At 42.7% G+C, this 11,890-nt stretch overlaps 1 protein-coding gene across 1 annotated transcript; it reads right to left on the bottom strand.

The window, feature by feature from the left end:
• Positions 1-383: 383 nt before the first annotated feature.
• Positions 384-5,942, bottom strand: dhh (desert hedgehog signaling molecule). The gene is made up of 3 exons (XM_048241236.1): positions 4,986-5,942; positions 1,937-2,198; positions 384-1,697 (listed from the first exon to the last, which is right to left on the bottom strand). The coding sequence occupies exons 1-3, from the start codon at positions 5,331-5,333 to the stop codon at positions 859-861; spliced, it is 1,449 nt and encodes a 482-aa protein (XP_048097193.1). The 5' UTR covers positions 5,334-5,942; the 3' UTR covers positions 384-858.
• Positions 5,943-11,890: the final 5,948 nt, after the last annotated feature.

The following is an 11,890-nucleotide window of genomic DNA, read 5'->3' as shown; positions in this document are numbered from 1 at the left end:
AAAAGTGCCCCCAGCAAAAATATGAATTCTTGAAGGAAGCAGGTACTGAGTTTCAAACAACCACCATGTATAATTTCATGTTGCTAACTAGTCCCCACCATATAAACCCCACAAGATGTTCAAGAGTCAACAGGCAAAATGCAAAGAGATTTTCAAGAAGATCTTAACCTGTAGATCTATAGAGTCAACATAGAACAACGCTCCCTTTGATAACTGCAAGAGCAGTCACATAGGCCATATCAAAGACCTGCCAGGACAGGTCATGGCAGCACTGTACAATTTGTAGCTGACACATAAAATCATTACTGTTGCAACAGCTCAAACATTCAAAAACTCAGAAGGAAACATCACAATCTAGCGGAAAGTAAGAAAATCAGTTAAGCAGGTCATATTTGTTTTTAATAATTTTTTTAACAATCTTTTCATATTATGATTTTTTTACAAAATTAAATAGCTTTGACAGTACGTTTTGCAGGCAAATATATGGAAAAATAACATGGTCATGGTGAGAATAATTAAGCAGATACATTTATATATTACAAATCCAACAGTACAAAAATAAAGATTTTGATGGTTGTATAAAACATTTTCTCATAATGAACATTCAAAAATATTGTTTTTATTAGATCATTATTTTGGAACATCGGCTACATAACTGCATAGGCATCCAGTGTCTGCCTCTTGTTGGAAAACTACTTTTAACCTGACACCTGATATTACTAGGAAATATGTTATGAAATAATAATTGTACATACTGTATACATAAAAATGTCAATGTCATTTGCCAGTTTGGGGTTTAGCAGTGTTAGATTCTTGATAAATGTTTATGCATCAGATTGATAGAAGGTAAGTGTTTTATTAGTAAAATATCTGAGGGTCCAGTAATATTCGCCCAAGGGTGTACAGAAGTCTAGCATACCAATGAACTTTACCCTGTTTGTGTCTGTAATTCTCACAGGTTTCCCCATAACTGGTGTTCAGTGAAAGTGTGTTTTGTTGGCAGTGGTTATTCTGATACCAACCTACACCTTTGACTTTGAGTGTCCCATTCCCCCCTGGGTGGCCTATTTTCTGTGTATCATTGTAAATATGTGGCCCAGTGTGTACAGCCACCGCCACTCTGACTTGTTTGCTCTGTTGGTCCACTCCCTGGGTCCACTGTGGAAGGGAGAGCAGGAAGCGGAGAAGCCCAAAGGCCCAGTGTGCAAGTCTGTGATCCTCCACAGAGGCATAGCTAGAGGCTAGGACTCCATCCACAAAAATAGTGCCTTCTTCTGTCAGGGGAGCATAGATTCCAGTCCGTTCCTCCACTGTTAGTGAGGTTACCTTGGATGGTCTAACTCTACCTCCTGATCCATGAATGAGGAGATAGTCTCCCTTCCGCACTCTGCTGGCAAAGCAAGCTTGGTACTTGCCGTGATCTGCTTCATAATAAGAGGAATGAAAGAGCAGGTGATTAGGTGTTAGCGTAAGCCTTTGTCCATCCTCTGTGCCCAGCACTAAGAACAAAGACCTGCTCTCACAGTCCTTGTGTAGAAAGAGCAGGACGCGACTGAAAACAGTTTGACCCAACTCTGTCTGGGAAAGGACTTTGTCTCCAGGCTTCAGTAAAAACATAGGCATCTGTTCTCCTCCTTCTACAGTTACCTTTGCTGACCCTGGGAAACAGCCACCTCTCTCAAGAGCCACAGAATGATCTGTGGAGGACAACAAGAACAGCCATCAAGAAAAAGTCGGCGTCAATGAGAAAGAAAAAAAATACCAATGAAAGCTGCATCTAACCATGTGAGGTCAGTGCATTACATTAAAACAGATAATTTCAAGACATGAATATTGTCACGGGTTGAGCTCCCTCTCTCTCTCAAAGAATTTGTCAGAAATCAGCATAAATCCTGGGAACAAATATGAGCAACTGTATACACTCAACTGCTCTTACCAGCTTTGACAGAGCAGTGCACATGATGCTTGGATTCATAATTGACCCAGTCAAAGCCAGCCTCCACAGCCAGCTGGGCCAGTAGGCCATACTTGGAGGTGTTGCGGTCTGAAGTGGTGATGTCCACGGCACGGCCCTCGTAGTGCAGAGAATCAGGTGGATGGTTTCCATCCTCGTCCCAGGCCTCTGTAACCCGCAGTCTGGTCTTTGGCCACTGCAACATCACAGCTAGGGCTAGTCTGTCCAGGCAGTCTTTGCAGCGCTGCAGTATACGGAGGGGAAAAAAGAGGATGTAGTTGAATTATGGGCATCACTAAATCAGCAAATTGTGTTTCCAGTTACATGCCCTCTGTGTGTAGTCACATGACTATTTCATGTGTGAGTAAATTTGCTGAGGTTAATATTCCACCTGAGGGGAAGTAACATCTTGGGCTTTTTGCTATACCCCATTAGTTTCCTCTTGTTGTAAATCTTTCCCAATCAACAGATTGTCACCATCTCAACCGACTGAAGTGGAGACATCCCCTGTTATTCATTTACAGTACTGAGAAAGCCCTTTCAGTTCTCTTCCTCTTTGACTTTAGAGTTTATTCAGTTGGTGACAAATGCCAGCCAAATTCCACTGACTGAGACTATACAACAGGATTCTAATCAGTTGTTGTAGGGTTGCACATCTTTGGTTGACATCATGAAAATTCCTCCTGTTTGCTCAGCCTTCGTAAAGGCCATCTCCACCCCCCTCCCCTCCTTTCCCCAAACAATCAGAGAAAAAGCTACTGTAACCAGATTCCAGCATTCCTTGGCCATCCCTGCAGGGTGAGAGAATAATCAAGGTCAATTCCCTTTATTACCATTGGATGAGTTACATTTTTATTTCTAAAACGACACCCTTTGGCTCATTCTGTGCACATTGGTTACATCATGTGTACAGATCTGAAAATATGAAACAATGAGTATCCATCTCATATGAACGATTGCATGCAACAATTTTAATATTCTCTGTCATTACATGAATTCAATCATTGCTTATCAATATTTAACTAAAGACTATGTTTACTTTTATATGAACTCTGGCTGAGCTTAGATTAAGCGATTTATTAACTTGACTGTATATCTGTGGAAAGAGGTCACCTAGTTAAGAATCCAAGCACAAACGATGGGAGTGACGTTCACATTCCATAGACTGCAAATTCAAACAGTTGTATGACCATTTGTGGATTAAAGGTGTTACCCAAACTTTCAGGAAGTGAAAAGAAGTTTAAAAATGTGAAAAACCAAATGTATAATGCCATAAAAGAACACAATAATGTAGGTGCTGTGCAATTGTCAAAAAGAGAGTTTTCATCCTATATTAAAAAGTGTTTAAAGTAGGAGCACAGCTGCTGTCTTATGGGGGTTGATTCCAGTTGTAGGTGGCGTAACAAAAATGTGCTGCCTCACCATGGCTTGTTATATTCAACCAGCCATCTCAGGTGCGCCATACAGTATTTGTGTGCTTGTATTTGTGAGATGGCGAGTAAGAGTGTGTGAGAAAGAGACAGGATGAGGTTATTAAGAAACTGAATCAGCAGACTGAGTCTCTCTCTGGCCCGTGCGAGAGGCCAGCGGGGTGGAATGTATGGGCATACACTTGGGAATGTGACAGCAAGGGTGAGAAAGAGAGAGGAACAGAAAACAAACTGGGCACATTTTCCTCCTGCGCCGCTGTTTGACAGAGGCGTTTCATTGTCGGAACCACAATAGAGGCCTTTCCAACGGTGGCCATTACTTCAGCAGGCGAGAATTTTTGCACAGGCAACCCCGCAAAGCCTCCCTTAGGATGCACAAAGGCTGGCTTTCAAGCCTGGTCAAGGAGAGGGCACATGCATACATATACACATACTAAGCCCAGGCTTCAGGAGGGCACTCACACTTAATCATAAATACACATCACGTAGAATCATTCAGAAAGGCAGCATAGATTAGACTTCCCGTGGGAACACAGTGTATAGAGTGGCCTATGATAAGACCTCTCTATTTACTATTTCTGGGAACTTAGAAGCCGAACGACAGTTTAGTGTTAGGACTGGTTATTATGACTGGCAGTCTCTGTAAACAGCATCAGAGGAAAAGTCTGTAATGGAAGTGAGATGGCACTTCACACGTTTTGAGAGTACCTCAAATGAGATCAGCTAAAGCACCAGATATTTTGTAACTTACATATCATTATTTACGCTCAAATGCATCTCCATAAAAATGTCATGTGTTAATCACGTCCATAGATTTAGATCTTAACACATTTTGATCTTAACACAATTGGCTCTATGTTCCATGATATGAGACCAGCCTTTTTGAGAGCTGTCAGAGGCATAACAATGTGTGCATTGTTTCCGTCTCTCTGACAATTCACTGTGTGAGGTTCCTGATTTCCTCAAGCAATCAAGCACACATAACAATTATGACCTATAATTGAAGTTCCGTTTGACTGGGTAATTAGTTATATGGATGCATTTAGTGATGTAACACTTAACCTGGGATGGTACCACAGTGAGCTATCTCACAATCCACTAACCACCATCTTTATCCTACCAGAAATCAAACCTCCATGTGTGCTGGCAAAAAATTATTCGATGACCATTAAGTTGGTCGTTTTATTGCACAATGCGCAACTCTGACTTTGATTCTCTTTTGATCAGAAGGTTAATAGCCTACAGTTGCCACTGCATTTATGACTTATCTGAAACTCTGGCTTGGAGGCATACAGAGACCAGAGGAGCAAAACTAGTGACTGTTTCACTGCTCAGCAAGACAGTTGGTTAAAGATTACAAGCATGACCAAATGTATGACTGCACATATGATCATGAAGACAAAAACATCCAAACTGCCATATACTTTTGCATATTCTGTGTCTAATTGTTTTGCAAGAAATCATAGCAGTATAATTCTCTGGTGCCACTCAAGGCCAGCACACATGGAGGTTTGATCATAACAGCTGAGGTGATCTTCAGAGTTGGCCCATTTCAACTACACATACTGCATAGAAAAATGTTACCTGCTTGAGTTTCTCACCTTTGTCATGAATCGGTCAGCTTGAGTATCCTCTTCGTTTTTGAAGTCGATGTGAATGTTGTAGTTGCATATCAGCTCGTTAAAGCGTTTCGAGTCGCGCGTAATCTTGCCCTCTGGCCGCCCGCTTGCACCGAGGTTATTCTCAGAGATTGGGGGTACAAACTGCTTGTACCTCAGAGGAATTAGTTTGCGCGGTCTGGGACGAATGCCATACCCAGGACCAGGGCCGCATCCGTGGACCAACAGCGATGTGGATGTGCACACCGACAGCAAGACGAGCAGTGCCCGCCTATGCCACGGAGACAACGTCATTGGCGGGACTTGACAGCGCTGAACACCTGCTGGCATTTTGGGATGTCACTGATTCTAGCTAGGTCCATATCCTCTCCATGGCTGACGGTTTAGTATCCTATCAATGATAAACTGCGACTGAAAAAAAAAATCTTTCATGTATAGCTCAATGGGAAGTTATACAATTTATTGACGAATAGTGTTCCAAATATGTAACATAACACATTTTCGCATTAATGACTATTGGAAAATAGAAAATAAAAATAAGGTTAATTGGTCAAAACATTTGCCATTTTTTCAATACTACAACATCCTTTCTTGTTTAGGCTACATAAGACATTTGTGTTGTAAACTGGAAACTAACTCGGTGCTTGTCCTGCTCTGTTACATCCCTTACGTCCGTAAAAGGTAACAGGTGTATCACAGGTATCCAATCACCTCTTATCCTTTGGTCCATAACAAGCAATTGGCACGCATCCCTTAAGATCCATGTCCCTCGTGTGTCCGTTAGTTCTCTAAAACAAAATATTTGCCTTCAGCGATCTATAGAAGCCATCTCCATGCCAAGCTATTCGTTATTCTCCGTTGGCAGTCTCCAATAGAGACTGAGGGCTCCTGTCCGTTTCGCACAAGCCGCCAGGTCTTATTTGTGACCGGACAAGATTGCCCTCCCTTCCTGCGCGCTCTAAGGGCGACAGTGGCGCACACGCCTCCAATTCAACCTCGTGCGCCATACAGGATAACTCTCGTTAATATCCTCTCCTGAGTCCCCCCTCCCCATTTAACATGGCTGAGTAAACGTATTTGATTATACCCTCTATCAAATCTATACAATATATACACTTTTCGTCTATACACTGAAGAGTAAGAGAATGTCTGCAAACTTAGACTTTCTTGGATTGGACAGGGCAGATTGCGGCGAAACAGTAGTTTCCCAGGGGATGAATTGAGCAGAAATGCCTTTTGACGGTAGTATATAAATAGACCAGTTTAAAGGTGAGGGTCTGTGACACACAGCCAGCTATGCACAAGAGCTTCCTGCTGAAGAGACAGCGCAGCCCTGACACACGCGCTCTCTGGACTCGGTTAATCTCCCTCCTTTTGTTTTCTCCTGAACCACAAGACATGGCCTCCGCGCTCTGAAGACCTCTTGACTGGAAACACCCAGTGATTCTGTCAACATAATATTTTTATCCACTTCAGAACAATGGCTTGAGTTTCAGAAAGTAATAAAATCAAAATGATAATGTCTCCCTACTTTCCACAATTGAGATAGAAGAAAATGAAGAGCAGAGGACTATTCAGATGACATCCTCCAAGTGATGTGGCAAGGCTGAACATTTGACAACTCATCTAATTTATTTAGATGTAAATGAACTGCCCAGGATAAGTATGTGACATGTTAAGCATCCTCAGTTTCCTGTAAACACAAACATTTCTTGTAAGATAATTTCTTCTGAAGTCTTTACTCAGGGAAGGGATAGATAAACAATGAAGTACATAAGGGAGCAAAATCAATTAATCTGGTTTGTGTTCTGGTTCGATCCCTGCCTTAGTAACCATGTCACATGACTCATTGTAGATCAAGCTTAATTAAATAAATAAAACCTGTTTAGTTGACATCATTGGTATTTACCACAATACAAGACTGAGTAATAATTAACTAGTCAAAACTGAGATTCTGTCAAACACTATTGTACAGTACATAGAAACTGTGACTCACAAATGATTAATTTGAGCAGTGTCAGTGGTATTTCTGATTTTTTAAAACAACTGGCATGAATAGCTTGATCTGACCCACTTGATACTATTAGAGTTCGTAATTGACATGTTTTTCTCAATTAATGTATATCAGTACCAAAAGTAAATGATGGTTATAGATAAGAAAAGTAATCACGACAAAGAGACGCTGTTAGTATGATTAAGTTGATGGATGAAATCACATTTAAGGATATCAGCTCCCAGGCTACCATGACTGACTGTGGGCGCAAAACGTCCAAGGTGGTTAAATGATGTTTGGTGGAACAGTGATGACAGTTGTGTCACTTTTCTGATGAAATCTGGGTACTTTTATTGTGGATATGGACAAGACAGGTGCTGGTTTGAAAAAATGACAGCAATTCATTTACACTAGTTTAATCTCAAACTAATTGTATCAGCTATGTCTACCCCTTGTGTTAGTTATTGTCCTAATGTGTTGAACATGTTAAGACCCAAATGGTAATTTTATATCCCAAATCCACATTAATTTGTGATTTTCTACTAGCCTGCACATTGGTCATAAGGGTATTAAAGCTGAGGCCAGGAGGGAGAAATCCAGAGAGGATTTCTGAGGATCCTGACCTGGGAGAGGGAGGGCTGCTGGGCCTCATCTTCCTGTCTGTAGCATAAACATGTATGAGTTTGGGTTTGGTACAAGGGTGCACATGATAATTATCACTAATAACTGGCAAAAACAAGGAATAGCTCAATCAGAAAGGGAACAAAATACACTTTCATGGTGGACAATCAGTGATAGTCACATCCTTTTCAGCTGGAACAGAGAAGAGACAATAAAAGACGGCTATCAGACATGAAAGGGAGAGGCAAAACAAAAATAAACATGTGCATTTTAAATGGAAATGGCGTAATTATTATTATTTTTTATTTCTACAGCCTTGCACCCCCTTCTGGCTCTCAACAGCTCTCACTCCCCCACTTCAGGATGGGAGTATATTGCTTTGTGAATGGCTTCGTTTCCTGCTCAGCCACAGCGCAGAAAACAAGATCTTTCCTGCTTGGGCTATTCTACCCCTCTTTGTTCCATTGCATTACTGCATTTCCACCTGGGGGCTTCGGTCACACAGTTGACTTCTAATCCCTTCTGGGTCATTTCTAATCTCAGTCTCTATTTGGAGATGTCTGAAAACTCTCAATTCCCCAGTTTGCCCCAGTGAACCAGCTTGAACACAGTGACCTGGCCATTACAGGTGTGAAGGCTTTCGCCATGTTGTGTAGACTCGATCATGCGGCGGCTGACCTGTCCTCCGCTGCCTTGTCTGCTGTAATGTCGCCGGAGCGCTGAATAGACACTCTGAGCTTCCTGAGAGAGAGGCCATGTGGAGGGAGGTGGAAAAGAGAGTCAAGGCACTGTGGCAACCCCTCCACCCACCACCCCTCACCTCCACCAACCACCAGCAGCAGCGGCGAGCCTGCCCCATTCCACTGTCTCTCTCACCCCCGTTATCACTGCAGGAAGGGGCTGGGTGGTGCGACTGAGGGTGCAGCAGTGAGAGTGGATGATTTCTGGCTTGAGAGTGTGACAGAGTCAACATGCAGCTTCGGATGGTACCCTTCACCTCACATAACACCCTGGCCGGCTCCTCGCTGACACGATGGGAGATCACAGATGGTACACAAAACACTGGCATCTGTCCCATGTGTACATATGAATCTGTAGCATAGCATTACACATTACAGGAGTCATGACAGTGTCACGCACGAGAAAGTTAATCCGATGCTTTTCTAAAATAGCTACAAGCTCATTGCCTATATTGTGATTGTGGCGATGCAGCAACAGACTGGACAATAGCTGACCAGGGTGGAACTTCCTGACCTGAGACAAGCAGATCAGAGGTTGAAAGTAGAATGCATATATACTGTGTATGTCTGATAAGGCCCTGTTACAAATACAGGCTCTGATAAAACAGGTCATGGCTTGTGTTATCCATGTGTGACCACCCTTTAGCGTCACCTCAACTTCTGACCCAGTTCTGCCTGACTACTTTGTAATTTTTTTTCTTGGGGGTTTACATAATCACTGGGCCAATTTCTGAACATCAACTTACAGTTAAGAAGTTCACAAAACAATTGTATTGAAGGCTGAAGGCATGGGCGGATTATGAACTTTCGGGCCCCTGGGCCCAGATGTACTAAGGGCCCCCCACTTAATGTCGTATATGTGGGAGGGGGGTTTGGGGATCCTCCCCCAGAACATTTTTAATTTGTTTGATGTGATTTCCTGTATTCTGGTGCATTTTGGGGATGGCCAATACGAAATTCAATCAGATTCATAGCCTACATCCTGATTTGTTGATATTGAGGCAATGATTCCATGCAAAGGCTTGGGCTTCAGGTCCCCTGACCCCTTTGGCCCCTGGGCCTGGGCCCGGTAGGCCCGTGCAGTAATCCATTCCTGGCTGAAGGTAAGACTACGGTAAGAGTGGCACATGTACTGTAGGCATTTTGTCAGGGCTTTGGGAGAGCTCTGGATGAGCGTGTGAAGTAAGTGTGTCGTGAGCGTGCACACAGGATGGCGAGGGTGGGGAGGAGGTGGTGGGCGAGTTGGGGGTCACTGAGTCACTGACAGTGCCACCAATTATCAGTTGATTAGCAAGAAAATCTCGCCTTTTCCTGTGCGCAGCTTCTCTGCTCGCCAGAAGCGAACTGTACAAATAATGGCCCATAATGCACTTTGGCACACACTTCAAACAGCCAACTGTCAGGAAAGCTAATCTGTGTCTTTTTCCCCCCTTCATTCTTGTGTTTTGACAATAAAGATAGCATATCTCGTCTTGTGAAAGGCTGGCTGTCTCCTTCTTTGTGTCCGATATGCTGAAATAATTCTGAGCAGTGCTCAGTACCACATCTTCCTAACAAGCCTGACATTACTCCTCATCCTTTCACCATTAAAGTACACATGGTGTATTGATCTGGTTTCCAGGTATCTATATTGAACCCTATTTATTTATCTAACATGCTCATTTAAAATATAATCAGTCATGGCTCATGGCATTGTATTGTGCGTCAATATTTGGAAAAATATTATTCCAGCTATGAATAATTTAATTAACAAAAGTGAGTCTGAGGATTTGAATGGCCAAGGTTTTCTAAAAAGAAAAGTTATGTAACTTGGTCCCATAACAACTCATCAATTAGGATAGAAATGGCTTTTTCTTTCACATCAAGGCAATGTTGAACCGCTACGAGGTGGAGGGGAGGTAGAGTACAGGGATCAGGGGATGAATTTCTCGGTTTAACTGACATATAGATAGTTGGCCAGAAAACAGAATATTGTCTTCCTGGAACATGAAACATTCCATAGTTTTTATTCCTCATTTACAGAGGTCCTTGCCAATGATTTGTGCCTACTCTCCACAGACTGATGGTGGGTGGACTCAGAGCAGCTGAGACTGAAATAAAGGTTAACCTGTGCCTACTGATTGAGTTTGATGTGTGTATCTAAAGAAATCGCTACAATGAATAACATGGTAATGTTAGATGATCCAATTTATCTTCATTCTATTAATTTTGTATTCTACTTGCAACAATCTTAATATGTCCCAATTCTGTCAAGACAAAAAAAAACAAATTGGTGGTGGATAGTGAAGTTCCCCCTTCACTGTGAAGCACTTTAGGTGTTAATTCAATCCCTGCATCATTTTATAAAACAAGCGTGAGGCACATTTGTGCATCTATTCACAGTCACTGTTATTTCGCAGGTTTTTTATTAGTGAGAAAAATGAACAAAATGCTAACTCTTTCCATTTGTAACCCCTGACCATTGTCTTGATGCAGGCCATGGATATACAGATGGTAAACATTTAGTTTAGCCTGCTTTCTGCTGCCAGTGAATTTTACAGTCAATCTTGATGAATTTGTGAACTGGGAAAAAGCAGCTGCTTAAGGTTCTATTTTTCAGGGGCATTTACCAAGATCTGACTTTATACGGTCACAGGAAACCCCACTTCAAAACAACAGGCCAAAAATCAAATATGTCCAATTAGGTCATCCAAAGAAAGAAAACAAGAAGTTGAAATGCAAACAGTAAAAAAAAAATCAAGTGGGAGAAATTCATTAACTCAAGATTTCTTGTTTCGGACATGAGGGAAGGGGGGGGGAGAAAAAGAAAGGAGGAAATGGACACTCAGTAAGGAAAACAGATGCAGGATGGCGTGGTGGCAGTGGTGCCGGGCAAGGAGAGAACGCCGGGTGGCCACAGCTCCAACTGGGGTGTGAGTGTGTGTGTGTGTGTGTGTGGGGTTATCCCCTCAGCATCCAGGGGTAGGGAACAGACAGCGGCGTCGCTGCTGGTCACTGTTGATGGACCACAAGGCAAAATAATGGCACTGATTAAAGCAATGCCGAGTGGCCAGTCTGAAGCGGCTGGCACAGATGAATGCATGCAACACCACTCCCAACCCCTCACAGTCACACAAAGACAGGACAGCCATTAGATCAGCCAGGAGTGGCAGGAATCACTTGTTCAATCCCATGAAGTCACATCAACTCCTCAGCCCCTGCCTTGAGGAGAACACTACATTAGCAAAGCACAGAGGAGTCACTCTGTCACTCTTTTTTTTTTTTTGTATATATAATTTTTGGGGCTTTTTATGCCTTCAATCCAATTAAAGTCCGGACAGTGAAGAGTGACAGGAAGCGAGTGGGAGAGAGAGAGAGACGGGGTGTGATCCAGAAATGACCTGGGACAGACTCGAACCCAGGTCCCCGTGGCCATCTGGACCCACCCAATTATGTATGGGTGCTATTACCAGCTGCACCCCACAGCTTGATCACTCTTCAGGCTTTTTAAGATTCGTTTCTAACCTTCACAATGAAAAGTCTCACAATATGAG

This window comes from Alosa alosa, chromosome 4 (genome assembly GCF_017589495.1).
Source record: "Alosa alosa isolate M-15738 ecotype Scorff River chromosome 4, AALO_Geno_1.1, whole genome shotgun sequence".
Lineage (NCBI taxonomy): Eukaryota > Metazoa > Chordata > Actinopteri > Clupeiformes > Clupeidae > Alosa > Alosa alosa.
This window is presented reverse-complemented; position numbering and strand designations above follow the sequence as displayed.

Coding starts and splice junctions, on each gene's coding strand:
- dhh (XM_048241236.1), bottom strand. CDS start 5,333: ATGCCAGCAGGTGTTCAGCGCTGTCAAGTCCCGCCAATGACGTTGTCT. Junction 2,199..4,985: donor CTGACCGATTCATGACAAAG/GTGAGAAACTCA, acceptor CGTATACTGCAG/CGCTGCAAAGACTGCCTGGA. Junction 1,698..1,936: donor GCACTGCTCTGTCAAAGCTG/GTAAGAGCAGTT, acceptor TGTCCTCCACAG/ATCATTCTGTGGCTCTTGAG.